The 21,446-nt window shown below is 48.5% G+C and overlaps 3 protein-coding genes across 15 annotated transcripts in view; 1 reads left to right on the top strand and 2 right to left on the bottom strand.

The window, feature by feature from the left end:
- Positions 1-618, bottom strand: part of PNPLA7 (patatin like phospholipase domain containing 7) — an 88,168-nt gene extending 87,550 nt beyond the window's left edge. For 4 of the 9 annotated variants that reach the window (XM_070518274.1, XM_070518275.1, XM_070518277.1 and 1 more), the window contains exon 1: positions 490-618. The gene's annotated coding sequence lies outside the window, so the exon portion shown is untranslated. The remainder of the gene's footprint in view (positions 1-489) is intronic. The other 5 variants (XM_070518279.1, XM_070518280.1, XM_070518278.1 and 2 more) reach the window with 3 other exon arrangements.
- On the top strand, positions 594-1,517 carry MRPL41 (mitochondrial ribosomal protein L41). The gene has a single exon (XM_044778267.2). The coding sequence runs from the start codon at positions 795-797 to the stop codon at positions 1,200-1,202; it is 408 nt and encodes a 135-aa protein (XP_044634202.1). The 5' UTR covers positions 594-794; the 3' UTR covers positions 1,203-1,517.
- A 1,613-nt stretch (positions 1,518-3,130) lies between these two features.
- Positions 3,131-21,269, bottom strand: DPH7 (diphthamide biosynthesis 7). 5 transcript variants are annotated; one of them, XM_070518315.1, is made up of 9 exons: positions 20,849-21,269; positions 19,989-20,122; positions 19,510-19,597; positions 17,518-17,609; positions 16,921-17,093; positions 12,733-12,802; positions 12,541-12,606; positions 12,118-12,290; positions 3,131-3,634 (listed from the first exon to the last, which is right to left on the bottom strand). In XM_070518315.1, exons 2-9 carry the CDS (start codon positions 19,994-19,996, stop codon positions 3,183-3,185), a joined length of 1,122 nt encoding a protein of 373 aa, XP_070374416.1. In that variant the 5' UTR covers positions 19,997-20,122; positions 20,849-21,269; the 3' UTR covers positions 3,131-3,182. The 5 variants fall into 5 exon arrangements, with proteins under 5 accessions (XP_070374416.1, XP_070374417.1, XP_070374418.1 ...); XM_070518316.1 differs by having other exon boundaries at positions 16,921-17,063; positions 20,849-21,253; XM_070518317.1 differs by lacking the exon at positions 3,131-3,634 and adding an exon at positions 4,405-4,696 and having other exon boundaries at positions 20,849-21,237.
- Between the last annotated feature and the right edge of the window lie 177 nt (positions 21,270-21,446).

The raw sequence follows: 21,446 nt of genomic DNA, 5'->3' as shown, positions 1-21,446 counted from the left end.
GGGAGGGCGCAGCAAGCAGGAGCGGGGTCCGTGTCCTCCCCGTCCCGCGTGGAAAACACTTCTCTCTCAGATGGGTCTCCTAAAGGGCAGCAGCCCCGTGACCCCAGCTCCGCTCCCCTAGTACCCCGGCCAGGCCCCTCTCCCCGGCCCCAGGCCTGCGGTGGGACGGAGCCTTCGCTTCTCCACCTGGGACAGCAGTGCCGGAGAACTGGGGGCTGGGACGGCCGGGCGGGGGCAGCGAGTGAGGGGGGCGTGGGGTTGGCATGGGGTTTGGGGGGCCGTAGGCTTGGGGGGCTGTGGGCGCTAGGGGGCGTGGGGTTGGGGGCAGCTGTTGACGTCCGGGGTCCGAGAGGGCGCTCCCACAGGGTCCGGCTGCCACAGGCGGCTCACCGCGCATCGCAGGGCCGGGCGAGCCTGTGGGCAGCGCGCGTCCGGCCGGGCTGGGGGAACCCCGGCCTTGCCACCTCAGGGCGTTCGGCGGCCACTCACCGGGACCGCCCAGCAACACCCGCACTTTCACCGCTGCCTGCGCCCGCGCTCCCGACGCACGCGCGCGCCGCTCTGCCCCGCCCTCGACGCCCCGCCCCGGCGACAGCGCTCGCCGTCGCCCCGGCTGCGCATTGGACTCAGCGTAGCCAATCGGAGCTGCCCTCGCTGCGGCCGGACGCTGGGCGCCGGAAGTCGTCGTGGGCGCCGGAAGTGCAGCGCCGGGGACCGGTGCGTGCGAGCTTCCGGAGGCTGGGGACGGTTGCTGCGGCCGCGGGCTGGGAGAGCTCGTGTCGGGCAGCGCCAGCATGGGCCTCCTGAGCGGGGCGGCCCGCGGCCTGGTGCGGGGCGCCGACCGGATGAGCAGGTGGACCAGCAAGCGGGGCCCGCGCACCTTCTGCAAGGGCCGCGGCGCCAAGGGCACCGGCGTCCACGGCCGCGACGGGAAGTTCGTGCAGGTGCGGGAGATGGTCCCGGAGCTGGTGGTGCCCGAGCTGGCCGGCTTCCGGCTCAAACCCTACGTGAACTACCGCGCCCCCGCCGGCGCGGACGCGCCCCTGACGGCCGAGCAGCTCTTCCGGGACGTGGCGGCTCCGGCCATCGAGAGGGACTTCCGGGACGGCACCTTCGACCCCGAGCGCCTGGACAAGTACGGCTTCGAGCCCACCCAGGAGGGCAAGCTCTTCCAGTTGTACCCCAAGAACTTCCCGCGCTAGGAGCGGGGGCGGCGCGGGGCCGAGCGACGGACTGCGCGCGGCTGCACCCCGCCGTCCTCCCCGGCGCCCTCCCCGGACTGCGCCCCGCCGTCCTCCCGGCGTCCTCCCGGGACTGCGCCCCGCCGTCCTCCCGGGCGCCCTCCCCGGACTGCGCCCCGCCGTCCTCCCGGGCGCCCTCCCCGGACTGCGCCCCGCCGTCCTCCCCGGCGCCCTCCCCGGACTGCGCCCCGCCGTCCTCCCTGGCCGCCAGTCCCAGGTTGGGCGGGTGGGGAGGCCTTCCCCTGGTTCGATTCTATTAAAAGACCTCGGCTACCATCCAGCGTGTATTTTGGCATCTGGTCATTGAAAAGCAAGCATGCAACCTAACAGGTGAAATGTAGGGACCTGGGCGAAGTTCTTCTAGTCAGACCATTCCCTGGGAGATGAACAGTCGTCTTCCACGCCAAAAGGTTCTGGGGAGAAGGCCACGGGCGAGAAGACATCCCTTAGCTTGTAGGAGAGAAGTTACTAAGCAGATCGCGCCGCATGGCAACACTGGTTAATTCATCCCGAATTCTTCACTCAAAGGAACAACCCATGGGCACATTCTTTATGGGTTCCAAAGCAACTGTTTTTCGGGGACTCAGGTGAACGAAACCGCCCTCTTGGGGCAAACCTAAAGAGGCCACACAGTGCCAAAACTAGGATTCCTGTGGTATCCAGCTTCCTTCCTCTGTGTGTTGGCCTGTTTCAGTGCATAGTGCCTGAGATCTTCTGTATTCTGTTCAATATTTAATTGGCCCTTGAGTCAAATATCCTAACACAAACTCTGAAGAAGCATTCAACCATTTTCTGTTGAAACAAATGGGCCAGTAGCTGGGAATTGATCATTTTAGCATAGAATAATTTCTTATAACACATCTGACCTATATTGGCATGTTTCATTGTATCATCAGAAAACAAGAAGGCAAAGGATAGAAGTGTGTGTTCTGAGTCTGGACACCCGTGTATCATATTAGCAGATGCTGAGGATTTGACAGATTCAACAGTGGCCTGTACCTTTCCTTCCACAGAGACAAGGATGTGGGAGTCAGATGAGTCACAAACCCAGTTATGTTCCTGGAGCTACTGTATCCAGGGTTTGGAAGCTATTCAGTTTACTAAGGCCACAAGGAGGAAGGGTGATTAATCTATACACGTTCGTGACCCACTAAGGCAACTCAGAACATGTACACGCTCCCTTTGCTTATCTGCACAGGAGACTAATGCAAGCACTTCTGGTGCCATGATGAGGTGATCTTTTTAAGTGTTCACATAAAACTGTTTTTGGTGTTATAAAGTAGCTTTAAAAAGAACGTTTAGTTAGGGGCTGGCCCCGTGGCCGAGTGGTTAAGTTCGTGCACTCCGCAGCAGGCGGCCCAGTGTTTCGTTAGTTCGAATCCTGGGCGCAGACATGGCACTGCTCATCAGACCACGCTGAGGCAGCGTCCCACATGCCACAACTAGAAGAACCCACAACGAAGAATACACAACTATGTACTGGGGGGCTTTGGGGAGAAAAAGGAAAAAATAAAATCTTTAAAAAAAAAAAAAAAGAACGTTTAGTTAATATAAATAGTTGCTTAAATAAGTATGAAAAACTAAAAGTCAAGTTCATACAAGAAACTGACAAGTTTGAGAGCTGGGAACCAAGCCCGCCTACTCCCTGCACCCAGCAGCCTGCTAGCCTTGGGCAAAGGCCCCTTGCTGCCAGACAGAATCACCATTTTCAAGGGCCCCAGCCAGATAGGTTTCTAGAAGAGAAGCCAAGGGCTTATTAACTGTCTGCACTGTAGATTCCATGAGATGCAAGGAGCCCCACACAGTAACCTGCAGAGACTGCAGTAAGAATCTCAAGGAGATGGTCTGAGGGCAGTTCATTCACAGACAAAGTAAAGTTGCACTCTTGGTTTTATTTGTGGAAATGGTCTTTATTTCAAACCAAGCAGCCTCTCCCCTAGCTCAGCTGTTCTGCCACTTCCAGAGGCGAAGAACGTGATCATAAAAGGAGCATGTGGCTAGAAGAGTGCTGTCAGAGTTTGCTCCTTCCAGACGGGGGTCGTCGTCAGAGATTTTCGACCCCACAGTGTGCAGCTGGCCGCTGCTCTTTGAGTTCTCTGTGAGTAGCTGGAAAGAAGACCTCGGTTTGCCTCCCCGCTGGAGTCTAGTACGACCCTCTCCATCATTGTCTGCTAAATGATCAGAAGAGGGTGCAGGTGACTGGCCTACAACCTTCTGGTTACAGACTTCTGTTGTTCCGGCTTCTGGGTCGCTGCAGGGAAAGGACCCTAAGCAGAATGACTGCTGGGTCTGTGGCAGACGGCGGAAGTAGAGCCAGGACCAGTCAGCTCCATACACCAGTGAGTTGGGCAATGTTTGAGACACAGAGACTGTGTATGATTCCTGCTTCTCCTCTGGAGTGAGACAGGAGAACATGGGAAATGCAATGTTACCCAGAGTCAGTCTTGTCACCCCAACTAATGGTCCCTGCCCACCCTCAAAGGGAGACTCTGCCAAGAACAGCTGCTCATTCATCAGCAACCACTGTGTGTGCCTGAGAGGACACAGAACCCCACGTGCAAGGGTGCTTTTCCAAGTCAGAGGACTTGGCAAAAGCCTCTCAGTTAAGACTGAAAGCAAAGGATAAAGGAGTTTGCCAGACGGGAGGGAAACAGATGTATGAGAAACAGGGAACAAACATTGTGAAGTACAGTGGTAGAAAAAACCTGGTGTGTGAGGAACTGCAAACAAGCGGACATGGCTGAAGGCTGTCGAGTGGTGACACGTCTGGAGGGTCAAAATCATGCAAAGCTCAGCATGCTCCATTAAAGAATTTGGATTTTAGCTTGGAAAGGAGTCATTCAAGAGTTTACACATGAGCAGTTATCCTTAGGGTGAGTTGCTATGGCAACTTTGAGGGCGGGACTGGAAGGAAGTCAGAGCTCCTTCCAAATGGTACCAGCTGTAGAAGGTTTGAGAGTGACATTTGACCAGAAAAAGAAATGAAGTGTCGCCAACCCTGAGGTGGTCTAGGGTCCAGGGCAAGGCTGAGGCTGGCAAGAGCAGCCGTGGAAAACTAGTGGCCAGTGAGCTGGGGATGTGGACTTAGAAAACTGTCACCAGCTGGAAGCCGGTGGCTATTCAGGTCTTCAGTGAGCCTGGACAGCCCCAACACTGAAAGGGTGGCCACTGCTGCCTCCCAAGTACAGGGATAAATGCCACAGTCTCTGAGTTGCAATCAGAATGAGCAGTGATAAGGAAAGGCCAGGCACAGACTAGGTCGATGCTGGAATTAGAAAACACGCCAAAAACACAACCATGACACAGGAGATCCTACTCCCTAACCCAGGGCTGCACCTGGGCAGAGGGGGCTCCAGAGAAGCCAGATGCTGGACCACAGACAGCTGGAGAGGTGCTCGGGCAACATGCTTTGGAGGAAGCTCCCCAGGAGACCATCCTTGCCCCTCTGTTAACGCCTGGACAAGATCAAGAGATGGGGTTGCTGGGACAATAAGGGCCCGCAACAGTCTTTCATCCAACAACCACTCAAAGCGCCTGCTCCTGGCCAGGACCCCTTCCAGGCCCAGGTAACCCAGTGAATACAGCAGGTTTTCTGGCTGCACAGTAATAGCACACCTAGTAACAGAGAGCACATCTCCTACTCAAGTGCATGTGAAACACAAACAGAACGATCATGTTAGGCAACAAAGGATTGAAAAATTCCATCAAGGAGAAATAGTATAAGCAATGCTCTCTAATCATAATGCAATAAAACTAGAAATTAATAACAGTCAAAAAAAAGTCTTTACACTTAGAAATTTTAAAACGTTCTACTAAACCACACTTGCGTAAAAGGGGAAATATAAACTCAAATCACAAAATTCCTTTTTAAAAAGTGAAAATGAGGGGCTGGCCCCGTGGCTGAATGGTTAAGTTCATGTGCTCCGCTCTGCTTCAGCAGCCCAGGGTTTCGCTGGTTCTGATCCTGGGCATGGACATGGCACTGCTCATTAAGCCATGTTGAGGCGGCCACACATGCCACACATGCCACAACTAGAAGGACCCACAACTAAAATATACAACTATGTACAGGAGGGATTTGGGGAGAAAAAGCAGGAAAAAAAAAAAGATTGGCAACAGTCGTTAGCTCAGGTGCCAATCTTAAAAAACAAAAAGGGAAAATGAAATTACAGTTATGTGTCACTTAACAACGGGAATGCCTTCTGAGAAATGTGTCCTTGGGCGATTCTGCCACTGTGCGAATATCGCAGAGTGACTTACACAACCTAGATGGTAGGGCCCACTGCACACCTAGGCTCCGTGGGACAAATCGTACGAGACCCCCATCCTACATGCGGTCTGTCATTGGCCCAAATGTCATTATGCAGAGCATCACTGTACTACACATCAGAACCTAAAAATATGCTTAAATCAGAGAAAAATTCAGACATAAAAACACTTAAATTAATATAAGCAAAATAATAAAGTTACATGAATTGTATTCCCAACCTGCAACACTAGAAAAAGAACAAAGGAGGCACAAGGAGGGAAACCACAAAGATCAAAGGTGGGAGCGATGAGGTAGAGAAGAGAAAAAACCACACAACTAATAAAAAATTAGAACCCCACTTCTTTACAGAAGAAATGACAAAGCCCTAGCTAACCTAACTGAGGAGAAAGAGAGAACTTTGCGTATATATTTGTATATTTGCATAAATATATAAAGTAAAACATGACAAAGGGGAAATAACCATTAAAGAGGATTTTTTTAATCACAAGTGACTTCTTTACACATCTTAATGCAAATAAATTTTAAAATGTAGATGAAATTAATAATAGCCTAGGAAAATACAGTTCACCAAAACTGACTCCAGTAGAGACATAAAGTATAAACAAACCAATTTCCAGAGAAAAACGCAGAGGAAGTTATCAAGGGACTACCATGCAAAATAGATCAGGCCCAGACAGTCCACAGGAGAATTTTACCAAATCTTCAAAGAAAAGACAATCCAAATGATATATAAATTAATCAAGAGAAGAGAAAATGAAGAATAATTTTCACACTTTTGGTTTTGATTTTAACATGAACCAAAGATAATGCTGATACCTAATCTTAATAAAAATAGCACATAAGAAAATTTGTCACCTTTCAACATTAGTGCAAAATCCTAAATAAAATATCACCAGAGTCCAATATTACATAAAAAAAATAATATACCATAATCAAGTGAGATTTATTCTAGGAATATATTCCATATTAGGAAATCCACAAATAAAATTTACCATATTAATTATTGAAGGAGAAAAATAACATAGCTCAATAGATATTATAAAAGCATTTGACAAAAATTCAGCAATTCCTGATTTTAAAAAAATACTCAGGAAAACAGAAATTGAGGGATACTTCTGCAATATAATAAAATAGACACACTTTAGCCCTCATACATCATCATACTCAATGGTAACCACATCCCATCAAGGTCAGAAAAAAGGCAGGATGCCCTTCACCGTTCTGAAACTGTATTGGAGATATCAGTGGATGAAACAAGAGAAAACAATTAGAAGCATTAGAATTGGAAAATAAAGAATAAAACCATATCTTTTTGCAGATGACATGATATTTACTTGGAAAACTCAGAGAATCAATGATAAGACTAACAGAAACCAAGAAATTTAGTAAGGTAGCAGCATACGAAATTTCTAACCAAAAAAACAGTAGCTTTCAAATACTCAGACAGTATCCATTTAGAAGATAAAATGAAAGAGAAAACCCCATCACAACAGCAACAAAAAAGATAAACTACTTAGGAATGAAGTTAACAAGAAATGTACAATGTATATATATAAAAATGTTAAAACCCTCTGAAAGATACAAGAACAGACTTGAACAAATGGAGATATCCCTTTTCTTGCATAAGATGACCCCAGATGATAAAATAAGTCAGTTGTAAAATTAATTTATATTTAATGCAATCCTATCTATAAAAAGCCAATAAGGGGCCAGCCCTGTGGCCGAGTGCTTAAAGTTCTGCTCGTTCTGCTTTGGTGGCCCACATTTGTGGGTTCAGATCCTGGGCACAGACCTACTCCACTCATCAGCCATGCTATGGAGGCCTCCCACATATAAAGCAGACAAAGACTGCCAGAGATGTTAGCTCAGGGCTAGTCTTCCTCAAGCAAAAACAGAGGAGGATTGGCAATGGATGTTAACTCAGGACAAATTTTCCTCACCAAGAAAAGAAAAGAAAAAGCCAATAAGCTTTTTTTTGGGACAAGATAAGTTGATGCTCAAGTTCAAAATATAGTAATAGTCAAGAAGTCCTTGAAAAAGAAGAGTGAGAGGAGGTAGCAAGCCTGTTCTTACAAGTGCACTGTGAAGCTCCAGGATCAAAGCATGTGACCCTGGCCAGGGGGACAGAGTAGGAAGACAAGAAATTGATGTAAGTACACATGGAAAGTGAGCATACAAAGGTGGCATCTCGATTCAGACAGCTCCACACACCATATGTTAGAACCTGGATCAAAGTCCTAACTGTAGGGGCCTGCCCAGGGCTGTAGCAGCTAAGTGTACATGCAGCAGCGGCTGTGCTGTGGCGCGTCCCACGTACAAAAGAGAGGAAGGTTGGCACAGACGTCAGCTCAGGGACAATCTTCCTCACCAGAAAACAGTTCTAACTGCAAAAACTGAAATGATACAGGCATGAGAAGAAAAACGCTGGTAAATTCCTTTATAAACTGAGTGTGTGGGGGAAAGGCTTTTTAACTGACTCAAAATCCAGATTCAGTGAAAACAAAATCTATAAATTTGATTACATTAAAAGAAAAAAGAAAACTTTTGCATGGGAGAAAAAAACACCATGGGCAAAATCAAGAACTGAAAGAAAATATTTCTAATATACACCAGAGAGAAAGGGCTACTGCCAGTAATATATAAGAACTCTGTAAAACCAAGGGGGAAAAAAGATCAGAAACCAGAGAGAAAAACAGGCAAAAGATACACAAAGATAATTCATAAAACCAGCCCTTTATCATAAGAAAAAATATTCAATTTCACTCATAATTTCAGATATGCAAATTTAAACTACTCTGATGCCATTTCTTACCTGTCAGATGCAAAAATCCCCAAACTGGACAACATATTCTGTTGGCAAAGCTGTGGGGAAGCCAGCATTCTCATATGTGGCTGGTGAGATAATGAAATTGGATATATATTGATCCTTTTTTTTTTTTCCTTTTTGAGGAAGATTAGCCCTGAGCTAACTACTGCCAGTCCTCCTCTTTTTGCTGAGGAAGCCTGGCCCTGAGCTAACATCTGTGCCCCTCTTCCTCCACTGTATATGTGGGACACCTACCACAGCATGGCGTGCCAAGCAGTGCCATGTCCGCACCCGGGATCCGAACCATTGAGCCCTGGGCCTCCAAGAAGCGGAATGTGCGAACTTAACCACTGCGCCACTGGGCCAGCCCCTATGTTGATCCTTTGACCCCGCAATCCCATATCTAGGCAGTAACTCTAAAGATATACCTCCAACAAAATGAAAATACATATGCAAAACAAGATACATAGGAAACATTATTTATAAATGCAAAATACTAGAAATAACCCGAATACTCACATAGAAAATTGGATGAAAAAAATATGGTATACCCACTACATGGAGTACTATATAACTTTAAAAGAACAAAGACCTCTATGAAGCAATATGGATTGACTTCCAGGATATATTTTTAAATGAAATAAACAAAGCATGAAAGAGTGTACACAGTGTATCTTTTGTATAAGAAAGGAGAAGTATGAATATGTATATATATGTGTATACGCTTATTTTTGTAAAAAGACACAATTATAACCGAAACCTAATGAAATGGGTTCTCTATAAAAGGTGAGCAGGACTAAGGTGGGGAGGGTCTGATATTCCTCTGAGCATACTTCTTAATGTAATTTTAATTTCTAGAACATTGTTAATGTTTTACACATTCAAAAGATAAAAATTAAATCAATGAGGATGAAGAAAAAAATCCTTAAAAAAAGGGACCTAATTGTATTTCAAATAACTACACAGGAAAAAAAAAAACCAACATAATCCAAGTAACTTTTGAACACAGTACTTTGACTACATCAAATCATTCTAACAAAGAGAACTGCAAGAGTATCCTGAATTTGCTTCTCAGCCTTGCTTTGCTGTGACACCAGTGGCCACTCTGTAAAGTTAAGCATGTGAGTAAACCTTCAGTGGAAGCCAGAGTTTTCCCTGGAGAAAGGAGACACATGCAGAATGGGGACGGCGAAAGTTGGCATGGAATTAGAGCCATCAACATGAATTCATGTTCTAACACACACACACACACACACGTACACATGACATCCCAGTATTACAAGACAACTAATTACCAGATCTTTGATTCTAAACACTACTCGCGGCTAAGAATCCAGGATTCCCTGGAGAACAGCTGATTCCAGGTATAGGAGAGGTAAAACACAAAATGAACCTGGAATATCTTGTGCCAAAAAGCAAGGAAGTACTCAAAAATCAACAGAGACGTGTGAAAAGGACACAGGAGACAGCTTAAAGGGGCTTTCATGGGAAAACTCTAGGACAATGTGAACATTATAACGAATAATGGCAATAATGGATTATGACCAATTGAATAACATAAAAATTCATGAATCTTTATGGATATTAAATACAGACAGACATATGGGAGAAAAGAATGCTCTTCCTTACAAAAGAACATTAATTTAAAAATGTAGAAAGGATGATAATAGAGAATCACCATCTTGTACTTACAGCAATAATTTATCCAGTCAAGAGTCATCACCGGATTGAGTGAAAGTCTGCTGAGGAACACAGGTGCAAAGACTCTCACCACAGACTGCTATTCATGACAAAGGGGATCTTTGTAATTCTTTGTGATGGAGAACCCCGGGGGAGACCATCTTCACAAGTGATCGCATTAACATCGGCAGTAAAGGGACAGAGTGGCACCAGGTGCCCTGACGCAGCACACGAAGGAGGGCAGAATCTCACTAGTGTAATGTTCCTGACAAAAATGCATACCCTGATACAGGAGACACATTTCAGATCCAAAGCTATGAAGAGACAGAAGGCAAAGGATCAGAAAAGATGCATCACGCAAACAGCAACCGTTAAGAGAGCTTGAGTGGCTCTACTGATACCAGACGAAATGAACTTTGAAACAAAAAAGTGAGCAGAGATAAAGAGGGGACCTCATAATGATAAGAGGGTCAGTACACTAGGAAAATACAACAGTTATAAACACATACACACCTAGCAACAGAGCCCCAAAATACAAGCAAAACTTACAGAAATGAGGGAGGAAAGACAATTCAACACTAACAGTTGGAAACTTCAATATTGCACTTTCAACAATGAACCACCAGATGGAAGATCAGCAAGGAGACAGGATGCTGAGCAGACATTGCAGGCACCCTGCCCATGACAGCAGAGCACACTCTTCCAAAGAGCACGGGGCACGCTCCGGAAGCACCACAGAACAAGTGTCAGCAAACTTAAAAAGAATCCACAACGGAGTAAAATTAGAAATCAATAACAGGGGGCCTGCTGGGTGGCACAGTGGTTAAATTCACGCGCTCTGCTTAGGCAGCCCGGGGTTCGCTGGTTCAGATCCCAGGCGCAGACCTAGCGCTGCTTCATCAGCCATGCTGTGGCAGCATCCCACATAGAATAACTAGAAGGACTTGCAACTAGGATATACAACTATGTCCTGGGGCTTTGGGGAGAAAAAAAGGAGAAAGGAAGATTGGCAACAGATGTTAGCTCAAGGCCAATGTCCCTCATCCCCCTCCAGAAAAAAAGAAAGCAATAACAGAAAGAAATTTAGGACAGTTAGCAAAATGAGGAAACTAAACACACTCATAAATAACTAATGAGTCAAAGAAGGAATCACAAGGGAAATTAGAAAATACTTTGAGAAGAATGAAAATAAAGATACAACATACCAAAACATATGGCATGTGGCAAAAGCAGTGTTCAGGGGACAACATACCACTGTAAATACCTACATGAAAAAAGAAGAAAGACCTCAAGTTGTCTGAAGATGAGAACTATTAGAGCATGCTCATACAACTAACAGAAATGACGCAGAAGAGACAGAAGAACTGAAGGTACAGAAGAAGAAGGACATCCTTCAGGACAGCCCAGGGCGAAGCTGAGACTGACCTAGGAGCAATGGTGGGCAGGCAAGGGGTGTCTGTACAGAGGAGGGGTAGGGGAGATCAAGAACTGAGAACGAGGAGGGAAAATGGGGTGTTGGGGGTTTGAGAAGAGAGAGGAAAACATGAAATCGTTCTGAAAGGGAAGAATTACTGGCTAGAGAAAGGCCATGGTTCACCTAGCAATTCCGAGGACGTACTGGAGCATAAACTTGAAGTGAGACCCCGCAGGATGAGTGTTTCCCTCCAGCCACGTTCTGTGGCTCGGGCATAAGCAGAGTTGGGTTTTGACCAGTGCTGGGTTCTGCCCAGAGAGTGTGAGAAAGGGAGCAAGGGAAGAGAATTCAGGCATGTTTGGAATACCAGCCCATGGAGACCACACTGTCCACAGGCAGGAAGAACATGGCAGAAGGTGGGCCAAGGATGATCATGAAAGTGACAAGTGCTAACACTTCTAGACTAGAGGTCCCAATAGGGTCAGAGAATGGCTAAAATGCAGAAGGTTCTAGAATAACAGAGCTGGTCATGTAAGAACCACAGTTAGCAGAATGCTTGAAACTGAGATTGTGGAGTTGGTGCGATGATGGATCATGGTAAGGCCTAGGGTGTGACACTGGGAATATTGGGAGGATGAAGGAAGAGCTTGGTAGAGCGAGGGGGCAGGAAATTGGGAGCCTCAGCTGCCAAGGGTCCCCTACTCACCTATTGCCTTTCGGCAGTTGAAGATCTTAAAGCCGTTGTGCATACACGCTGCCAAGAGCAGGTGGTAGTGGAAAGGGTGCCACTTGAGCCTCCACACCCCCCCCTGCACAGGCATGTCTGCAAATGGCTGCTTCATGTTCCGAGTGTCCCACAGCAGAACGTGCTCATCATAGCTGAAACCAATCAATTAGAGAAAGCATGCAGGAAAGCCAATGCCCACTTATTCCCCAAGCCCCCTAGGTGGCAGGGAACACCTCCTGGGGAGACCCATCCCACTCATCCCTCTAGGACAAAGACCCCTTCCCTAAACCCAGATACTACACTCTGGTTTGAGAGCCGGCCGGATGGAACATCACAATGGTCAACACGAGAAAAGGGAGTGAGAGATGCTAGGACCCTGTGAACCAACTTTAGTGGACTCACCTTCCCGTGGCCAAGATGTTCTCTCGATGGGGACTACTTTGGATGCTGCACACACCCATGGAGTGTCTATAAACAAAAGGGCAAGGCCTGAGCAAGCGCCCAGGCAGGGGCACTTCTCCAGTGGCAAGTCCACAGAGGAGGGACAGGGACAGTTGGCGTTTCATGCCAAATGCTGGCCCCTTGATGATTTACCTCTTGCTGGTGAACACAGATGTGCCAGGGGTCCTGGTGTCCCAGCCTTTCAGAAGGCCATCGTCCCCACCTTGTGGAAACAGAAACACCCAGTGACAATGGCATCGATGAGAGGAAGTGGCCATTTCTCAGGGAGGGAATTTATGTCTGTGAGGAAATTCCCATGGGTGACTTTTCCTGGGTGGTTTCAGGTTGTCATGAGGCAGAAGAGCCCCAGAGACAGCACCCCAGAAACAGTCACCCTGTGCCATAACTGTGTCTTCAGACTTGAAGAGGGTGCCTGCAGGGAAGAAGGGAAAGACCGATGGGCTACATCTGTAGGAATAAAGGGAAGACCAGGAAGTTACAGGGGTAGAGTTACCAGGTCACGTGTAGCTCAACTGCCTTCTATTCAAGCCCCAGCAGTCAATGCTCCTGGCTGCCGTGAACCAGAGTTGCCATATCAAAGAACTCTGAACAGGAACTGCAGGTAGGAGGTAGCGAACACAAGGACTTCTTATGGTTCTGGAACCTTCAGCCCTTCAGGACACCCTCATGTGTCTTAAAGGGAAATGTTCTTTGTAATCTTACAGTAAAAAGGACCTCTGCGCTTGTTTTAGGGGAACTGAAAGAACAGGAAAACAGGAGAGTTGGTGCCCTGATCCACAACAGTCTCCGAAGAAAAGCACCACCAAGATATAGGGAGACAGCGGTAACTTGAGGAAGGGAAGAAAAGCTGATGAGCAGGGCCCAGAAGGAGGATGAAGAGAAGCAAAAAGCAAAAGCAAAAACAAAAAACAAGAAAAACACCTAGACCTGACCACTCCATCCATCCACCATTCATCCACCCATCCACTTTCATCCATCCAACCACCCAACCATTCATCCATTCACACACCCATCCATTCATCCATCCACCATCCACCTATCCATTCACCACCTATCTATCATCCATCCATCCATCCATCATCCACCCACCCACCCATCCACCTTCCATCCACCACCCATACATCCACTTATCCATCTATCTACCCACCTACCCAACCATTCATCCACCTTCCAGGCAGCCATCCACCTGCCACCCACCCACCCACTTTCCAGTCAGCCATCCACCCACTCATCTGTCCATCTATCCACCATCCATCCACCCACCTTCTATCCATCTACCCACCCACCCACCCATCTGTCCATCCATCCATCCACCCACCCATTCACCTTCCATCCACCCACCCACCCATCTACAGATCCCTGTAACAGAAGGGATAGGGGATGAACAGGATGTAGGACTAAATGAACCAGCAGAATCAGTCGACCCTGGCACAAAGTCTGTGGGCAAGCATCAAATATGAGCTGCCATTCTGTGACAAATTAGTAGAGAACTGGTTGTGGCTTCTTTACACACTGGACTCTCCTCTTTCTCTCACATTTCACATTCACTCCACCAGGAAATCCTGTTGATCTACCTTCACACATATCCAGAGTCCTACCACTTTTCCTCATCTCCACTGCTCCTAACTAGGTCTGAGTCATTCTCATCACTCACCTGGATGACAGGTCTCTAGGTTCCAGGTTCTGCCCTCTCCCCCTTGCAGTCTATACTCAATACATTAGCCAAAAAGATCCTCTTAAATTTTAAAATATAAGTCCTAAAATGTCATTCTTCTCTTCAGTATCTCACAGTGGCTCCTATTTCACTCTGAGCAAAAGGCAAAGTCCTTCCTGTGCCTTGCAAGGCCCTGTGATCTCTGATCTCACCTTCTACTCTACCACTCACTCCTCTCATTCTGGCCATACTGGCTACTTGCTACTCTTCTACACACCAGGCTCTCTCTTGCCTTAGGGCCTTCGCCTACTGTGATGACACTCTATAACAGCACTATCAGCATCTGCCTGCAGTGCCCTGATCCCTCACCCTTTCTACCTTTCTTCTTTCCAAAGCACTTATCACCTCTGACCTACTGTGCAATTCCTTATTTATTACACAGTATTCTTAGTGTTCACTGTCCATCTCCTCATACTCAGTGTGAACTGAAGGAAAGTAGGGACCACTGTCTGTCTTGTTCACTGATGTCTCCCCGGCATCTGAGACAGGGTGTCACAGTAGGTCTCAGTAAACATTCGCTGAATGAATGAATTGCTCCTGAGTTATTATGTCATCGCCCCATTAGATCCTTGCTCTGAATCAGCCACACTTGAAAGTACAAGAACTTACCCAAGAATGAGAGACCTCAGAAAATTAAATCTTTATTGCTCTCACTGAGACTCCTCAAAGCTGTGCAGATAATGCAGAAATAATAACAAATAATGCAGAAAAGACTCTCTCAGGGGAAGATAACCATTAAACACATAATCATAATTAGGATAAGCACTGGGTGCCATGAGAGCAATGACAGGGGGTCAGACCTGGCCAGCATTTCTAAAGATAAGATTTTAAGCTGAGCTCTGCCAGAAAAGTAGATTAACCCGTGAAGGAAACATCATGTGATCAAACACTGAGATTAGAGAGAACATGGAATGTTTGAGGAAAAGAAGACTGAGAACAAAGAGGAGTCACTCAAAATAAGGCCAGAAAGGTAGGCACGGACCTGATTACATATGCAAGGCTGAGGGGGTTTCAACAAATATTCTGGATGGGAGCTGCAAAGGGTTTAACAAGGAGTGAAGTGTGATAAAGTTTGCGTGTCTTTAAAACAATCGCTCTGGCTACAGCGTGGAGATCGGATTGGAAAGGGTCAGGAATTAACACAGGGTTATCACTTAGTGCTCTGCTATGACAAACAAGATGAAAGGGTGGCCCGGACAGGTGGAGGGAGAAAGAGATGGCCAATTCTGAGAAAGGGTTAGAAGATAAACTAATAGGACTCCGACTCACTGGAGGACTGAGGGCAGAGATGTCTGCCTTGGGCAACCAGACCCTGTCCTGGGCTCAGGACATGAAGGGAGGGGCAGACGTGCAAACAGGGCGACACAGGGAGTGACGGGCTCAGCTCCAGAACCGTGGGCCCGGGAAGCACCCTCGCAGGACTACTGGGTAGCTGGCAAGATAAATGGATCAAGAGCTTAGAAAAACAGGTCTGATTAAACAACCAAAACGCAGCTGTTTCTGCAAGAGAGACAGTAAGTCCAGAGAGGAACAATGCAGAGTGAGAAGAGGATCCAGACAGAGGCCAGAGGACAATTATGACTTTCACGCAGAGGGAAAGGAGACAGTAAAGCAGAATGCAGAACCATCAGAAAGGAGAGGACAGTCAGGACAGCACGGTGTCATGACAACCCAGGGAAAAGAGCATGCCAGGATCGGGGGCGCACGCTGAATGCTGCTGAGGGGCCAACTAAGACAGAGTTGAAGGCCCCTACTGAACTGGGTTCCATGGTCCTCAATGAAGACCTCAGGAAGAGTGGTTCTGCCGGGCTGGGGTGAGTCTGGCGGCTTCCTGACACCGCAACGGAAGACCCCTGACCTCACCTCTCAGTGTGAAGTTCATTCAGCACACGACCAGCAACTGGACAGAGAAGGAGGCAAAGGGTCAGGCCTCTTCTTTGCCTCTCTGAAAATTCAGCAGCTCCTCTGTCTTCTCTGAGAGACCAACACCTCCCCCTCCCATGAGTTTATGTGCACCGGAGTGAGAGAGGCTGACCGATGTGTTCTCATTCCTGGAGCCACTGGTTCTGTTTATTTCTCATCCCACACCAGCATCCCCCAAATCCACGCCACTCCCAATGCCAGGAGGTTAATCCTACCCCTCCCACACTTCCTTCTCTTTGGGAAGGTAAACTGTACCCAAAAAGGGAGCAGACAAACCTGAAACCCAACGGGACAGAGTCAACATGGACCCAGAAGTGCCAGGCAGAGAGTGTGGGAGTTCTGCCTGGATTCTGAGAGTGACAGCAAAGGGATTTGACACTGAGAGCACCACAGAAGCAGGGCTCCTGCTGCTCCAGCACTGGCTTCCGTGCCTCCCCAGACACTGCAAGGCCTGCGGTAAGCCGTACTGGGCTCCAGAGGAACACTTAAGTGGTGAGCACCAACAACAGCTTCCATCCCAGAATAGACCCTCTCCACAGAAGGCCTTCAAGATCTCAGCATGTCCAGAATCACGGCCCTGACACGTGCCCAGTGTGCTTCCCTCAGCACATCTCCAGAAAGGGGCCGTGATGACCACCTGGCTCCCCCCCTCATGGGGTGACACCCAGCGGAGGAGCACAAACCTGAATACACGATTTCCGTCTGCCAGTAATTGAAAGCAGCAATCCAGGCCTCGAAGTGATGGGCTTGCCACGTGGCCACATCATGCAGTCTGGGCCCCGCCTCGTTCACACGTATGAGGTGGAGCTTCCCTCTGGAGTCACTGCTAATGATTTTCAAGGGCTGGTCATTGGCTCTGGACACAGAGAACCAACAGAGAAACCAGCTGAACTTTATTCATTGACCCAAACTCATCACCCTCTTCTAGTTCTCAACTGGTGACATTTTATTCCCCTAAAACACATCATGGGAGAGGTTCTCCATAGACCTGGGACATGGACATGCCTCTTAAGGGGCCAGCTTGGACAGCTGGCAGAGACCAAAGCTACCACCTAGCTTGTCAAAATAAACCTGTGTCGGCTCCTCCTGATGAAAGAACTGTCCCTCTTCATGTAAAAGGCTGGGATTCTTTTCTTTTCCGATTAGGACTCGTCATGATGTTCCCAGGTTTGGGAAACACAATCAAGCCTGGCAGAGGTGGCCCTAAGGCTCGCATGCATGAAAATAGGAACGGATCCTCAGAGGAAAGACTCAGACTCCTCAGCAACGCTGGCCCTTACCTCCCAGTTTTCCCAGTGGACCAATCGAGGGACAAGGCCAGACAGTGCTTGTCCAGGGCGAACGTGGAAAACGGCTGCAGTGTGTAGGTATTCTACTGGAGAGAAAGGAACGCATTCTAAGGGAAACAGCCCAGAACCCTGAGAAAACTGCTCCTCCAGTTCAGGTGTGCCATTGTTCCCTCATCTACTGCTGGGGGAACCAAGTTCAGTCACTCATTCATAGCAGAACCTGAAGACAATGGAAAACTGGCCCCTACCTCCAGGAGCTCACACACCTGCGGGAGGGCTTTCCCACACACGACCTCAGAGGAAGCAGGGCCCTCAGCTTTTGTTGCCCATGCACTCCTAGACACTACGACAGCAACTCTGCAGGCTCCGGGAAGCACCTCTGGGACACACTCTCCATCTCCCCAGGCCTCCAAGGATGCGCGCGTGTTCTGAATCCAGCGAGGAGATAATGGGAACCTTCCTCTGGTTTCCCTTTCAGAAGCCACAACTAGCCATTAAAATGCTGTTTCTCTTTTCTAAGATCTACGTAAGCTTTCATTACCTGAACAATCTGGATAGTGCTTAACTCTGTCAACAGGCTCCCAGCAGGCTGCTTCATCAGGGTCCTCTCTTGGGTGTATCTGCTCCTGCCTTGAACTCTGATTTACGGGCCCACATACTTCCTCAGATATTTCCTCCCTCATTCTTAAGACAGGGTTGCTTCTCTCAGCTGGTATGAAACAAGCCCCTTTCCACATGAGCCCTCAGTTGCCATGAATCTAATGCAAGCTGGACCTCTGCTCCAATCCCACTCATAGCAGTCATGTCAGTGTGGATCCCTCCCAGAGTCAGGTCTTGTGGCCTGTTTACTTCACCCCACTCACTATATGACTTCCCTGTCCCCTCCCTCCCCCACACTCAGATGCAGTCATTTTGCAAATGCATACTGCAGGATCACTGTCAAATTCTTGGAAAAATTCACACAGAGATCATGCGATTTCCTAATTATCAGTGACAAATGCACTAGTCTCCTCTTATCTGTGGTTTGCTACCCACGGTCAACTGCGGTCCAAAAATATTAAATGGAAAATTCCAGAAGTAAACAATTCATAAGTTTTAAGTTGCACACCATTCTGAGCAGTGTGAAATCTTGTGCTGTCCCACTCCGTCCCACCCAGGATGTGAATCACCCCTTTGTCCATCGGATCCACACTGTATATGCTACCTGCTCATTAGTCACTTAGTAGCCAACTTAGTTAACAGAGCGACTGTCATGGTATCGCAGCGCTTGTGTTCAAGTAGCCCTTATTTTAATTAATGATGGCCCCAAAGCGCAAGAGCAATGATGCTAGCAACTCAGATATGCCAAAGAGAAGCCAGAAAGTGCTTCCTTTAAGTGAATAGATGAAAGTTCTGGATAAGAAAAAAAATCACATGCTGAGGTTGCTAAAATCTGTATTAACTTTTGTTACAGTATATTGCTAAACTTGTTCTATTTTATTATTAGTTATTATTGTTAATCTCTTACTGTGCCTAATTTATAAGTTAAACTTTATTCTAAGTATGTATATGTAGGATTCGGTACTATCTGCAGTTTCAGGCATCCACTGGGGGTCTTGGAATGTATACTTATGGTGAGGGGGGGCCACTGTACCATTTTTACATAGGAAATTTATTGCTATTCTTAGCCCCAGAATCATCAACTCAAGAATGCTGGTCCAGGCTTTCCTTACGGAAGAACTTTCAAATCCATTGACAGGTGAATGAAGTGCCTGTCACTTCAGTCTTTCAGCCGGTTACACAAAGGTGACCTCCTCTTGGAGTTCGATGCAGAACCCAATAATTTAAAATAGACTACATGCTACCTTCAAATGTTCTATGATAAAGTTCACCACTGAGCAGAAACTATCCTAGAAGAATGTTCGTATCAGCCCAGCCTCCTTCCCAAACCCTCTCCATTCAGCTTCCTTCCACCCCCCACAAAGCCTGGCCCCAGTCACTGACCTCGGATCCCACCAAGCGGAGCAGCTCTATGGATCCACTAGCATCTGCCACACACAAGAGGGCATGGCCGGCCACCGGGACGTGGCACCTGAGGAGAGAATTCACATGCCAGTCAGAATACGGGATATGCCCAGAGTACAGAAGAGCATTATGCACCCCAGTAATTTATTATTTAAATTTCAGCTCCAAAACCAGGTTGGAGCCTACAATTCTGCACCAAAAAGTTTCCTCAGCTTACGAATCAGGAAACTAACACCACTTCCCAGACTGATACTAACTCTAGGGCTCAAAAACTGACAAAGGAAATGAGCCCAAGTCTAAGCATCCAAGTGCCCAGAGGTGAGCAGGATAGTAAATAAAGGCATCCAAAGTTCAGAGGCTTCCTCATCTTGTTGCATGCTGCCAGGCATCAGGCTCCCTGGCTAACTGAAAAGATACTCATGACAAACCCCACACAAGTGGGATTGTTACTGTCGTACCACTTCATGTCCAGGATTGCAGAAGTATCTCCTCTTTGGATCTCAACCAGGGGGCAAGCAGAGCCGTCCTCATTGAAACTATACAGGTAGAGACGTCCTAAACGGACCTGAGGCTCGTCTATGTCCAGTCCGCTCTACAAAAACACAGATGTGTTCTGATTACCCTAATAGATACTGAGGAACCCAAAGGATGGAAAAAGGGATTGAGGGAAAGAAAAGGTTTGCTAAGGGTCTGGAACTCTGCCTGGAAGCAGCACCCTTTATTGTCTCTTCTCCTGCATGTGACTAATGAGCAGGGAGACAAGCTCTGTGGGACCCAGCACTTGCTCCTTCTGAACAGCTGGCACGGAACAGCTATGCTAAGGGTCACCGCAGGACCCAGTTCGCCTGGACAGTCCTGGGTTCGGCCTGCTGCTCCAGAGCCAGCTCACACTCTTATAGGAGGCCTGGTTGGGATCCGCGCAGACGCCTTCAAGAGATTAGGTATAACTCCCAGGAAATTCCATTTTCTCTTTCCTCTAGACTTCATCCACAAGCTCGAGCCTCACCTGCACAGGGACGACATTCTGCTTTCAAGATGCCCGTTTCTAGCCTACCTTCTGGCCACAAAGCCAATGTCGTAGCTTCATCTCCTGTGCCACTCCACAGGAGACTTTTCTCTTTCAGCCTCCCCCGTTGCAGACCAGACAGAGATCCCAAAGCCTGAGGTCGGCTGTGCCTCTCTACAGCCTTTTCTCGCCCTTCCTGAGACCTCTTACGTGAGGAGTTTGGAACTTTAGCTTTTGGGGAAACGGCACTTGGGGAGCGCAGACCCGAGCCCCAGGGTGGAGACAGCTCGAAGCCAGGCGGGCTCCGCGCACCTTGCTCTCCGGGTCGGCGGGCTGGTCCTCTGGCTTCCGCAGCTGGTAGGTGCCGCAGGCCAGCAGGTGCCTGCAGCCTTCCAGCGGGCACCATTCCACCGAGTCCGCCGTGTACTCCGTGTCCACCGTCTGCAACAGGAGGACGCGGCTGCCCGTCGCCCAGCAGTCGGAGAAGGACCCGGTGGGGACCGACGTGGAGGAGACCGGACGGCAGAGGCGGGGTGACGAGGCCAGGATGGGAGGCGGCGCGGGGCCGGGGCGGCGGGGAGAGCGGGGTCGCAGGGCCAGTGGGCCGGGGCGGCGGGGAGAGCGGGGATAAGGCTAGCGGCCCGGGACCCAAGGGGTCAGCGCATACCGCAGCCCAAGGATCGCACTTCTTCCACTTCCGCAGTCGCTTCCTGACTCCTCCCGGGCGGCGGGGAGGACTTCCGGCCACCTCCACCTCCCCGCGAGGCTGGGCTCCCGCGCCCCCTGCCGGCCGGCGGACCCCACGTGGCAGGGTGCATGCCCGGCCCTGCCGGCGAGACTAGGGGCTTGGGAGGGGACTGCCAAGTCCGCACGGAGTGAGTCCCGCGGGGAATCGTGGGGTAGCTGGACC

The sequence above is a fragment of the Equus asinus genome, chromosome 10 (genome assembly GCF_041296235.1).
Source record: "Equus asinus isolate D_3611 breed Donkey chromosome 10, EquAss-T2T_v2, whole genome shotgun sequence".
Lineage (NCBI taxonomy): Eukaryota > Metazoa > Chordata > Mammalia > Perissodactyla > Equidae > Equus > Equus asinus.
The sequence above is the reverse complement of the archived record's forward strand: the minus strand, read 5'-3'. Positions and strand labels throughout refer to the sequence as shown.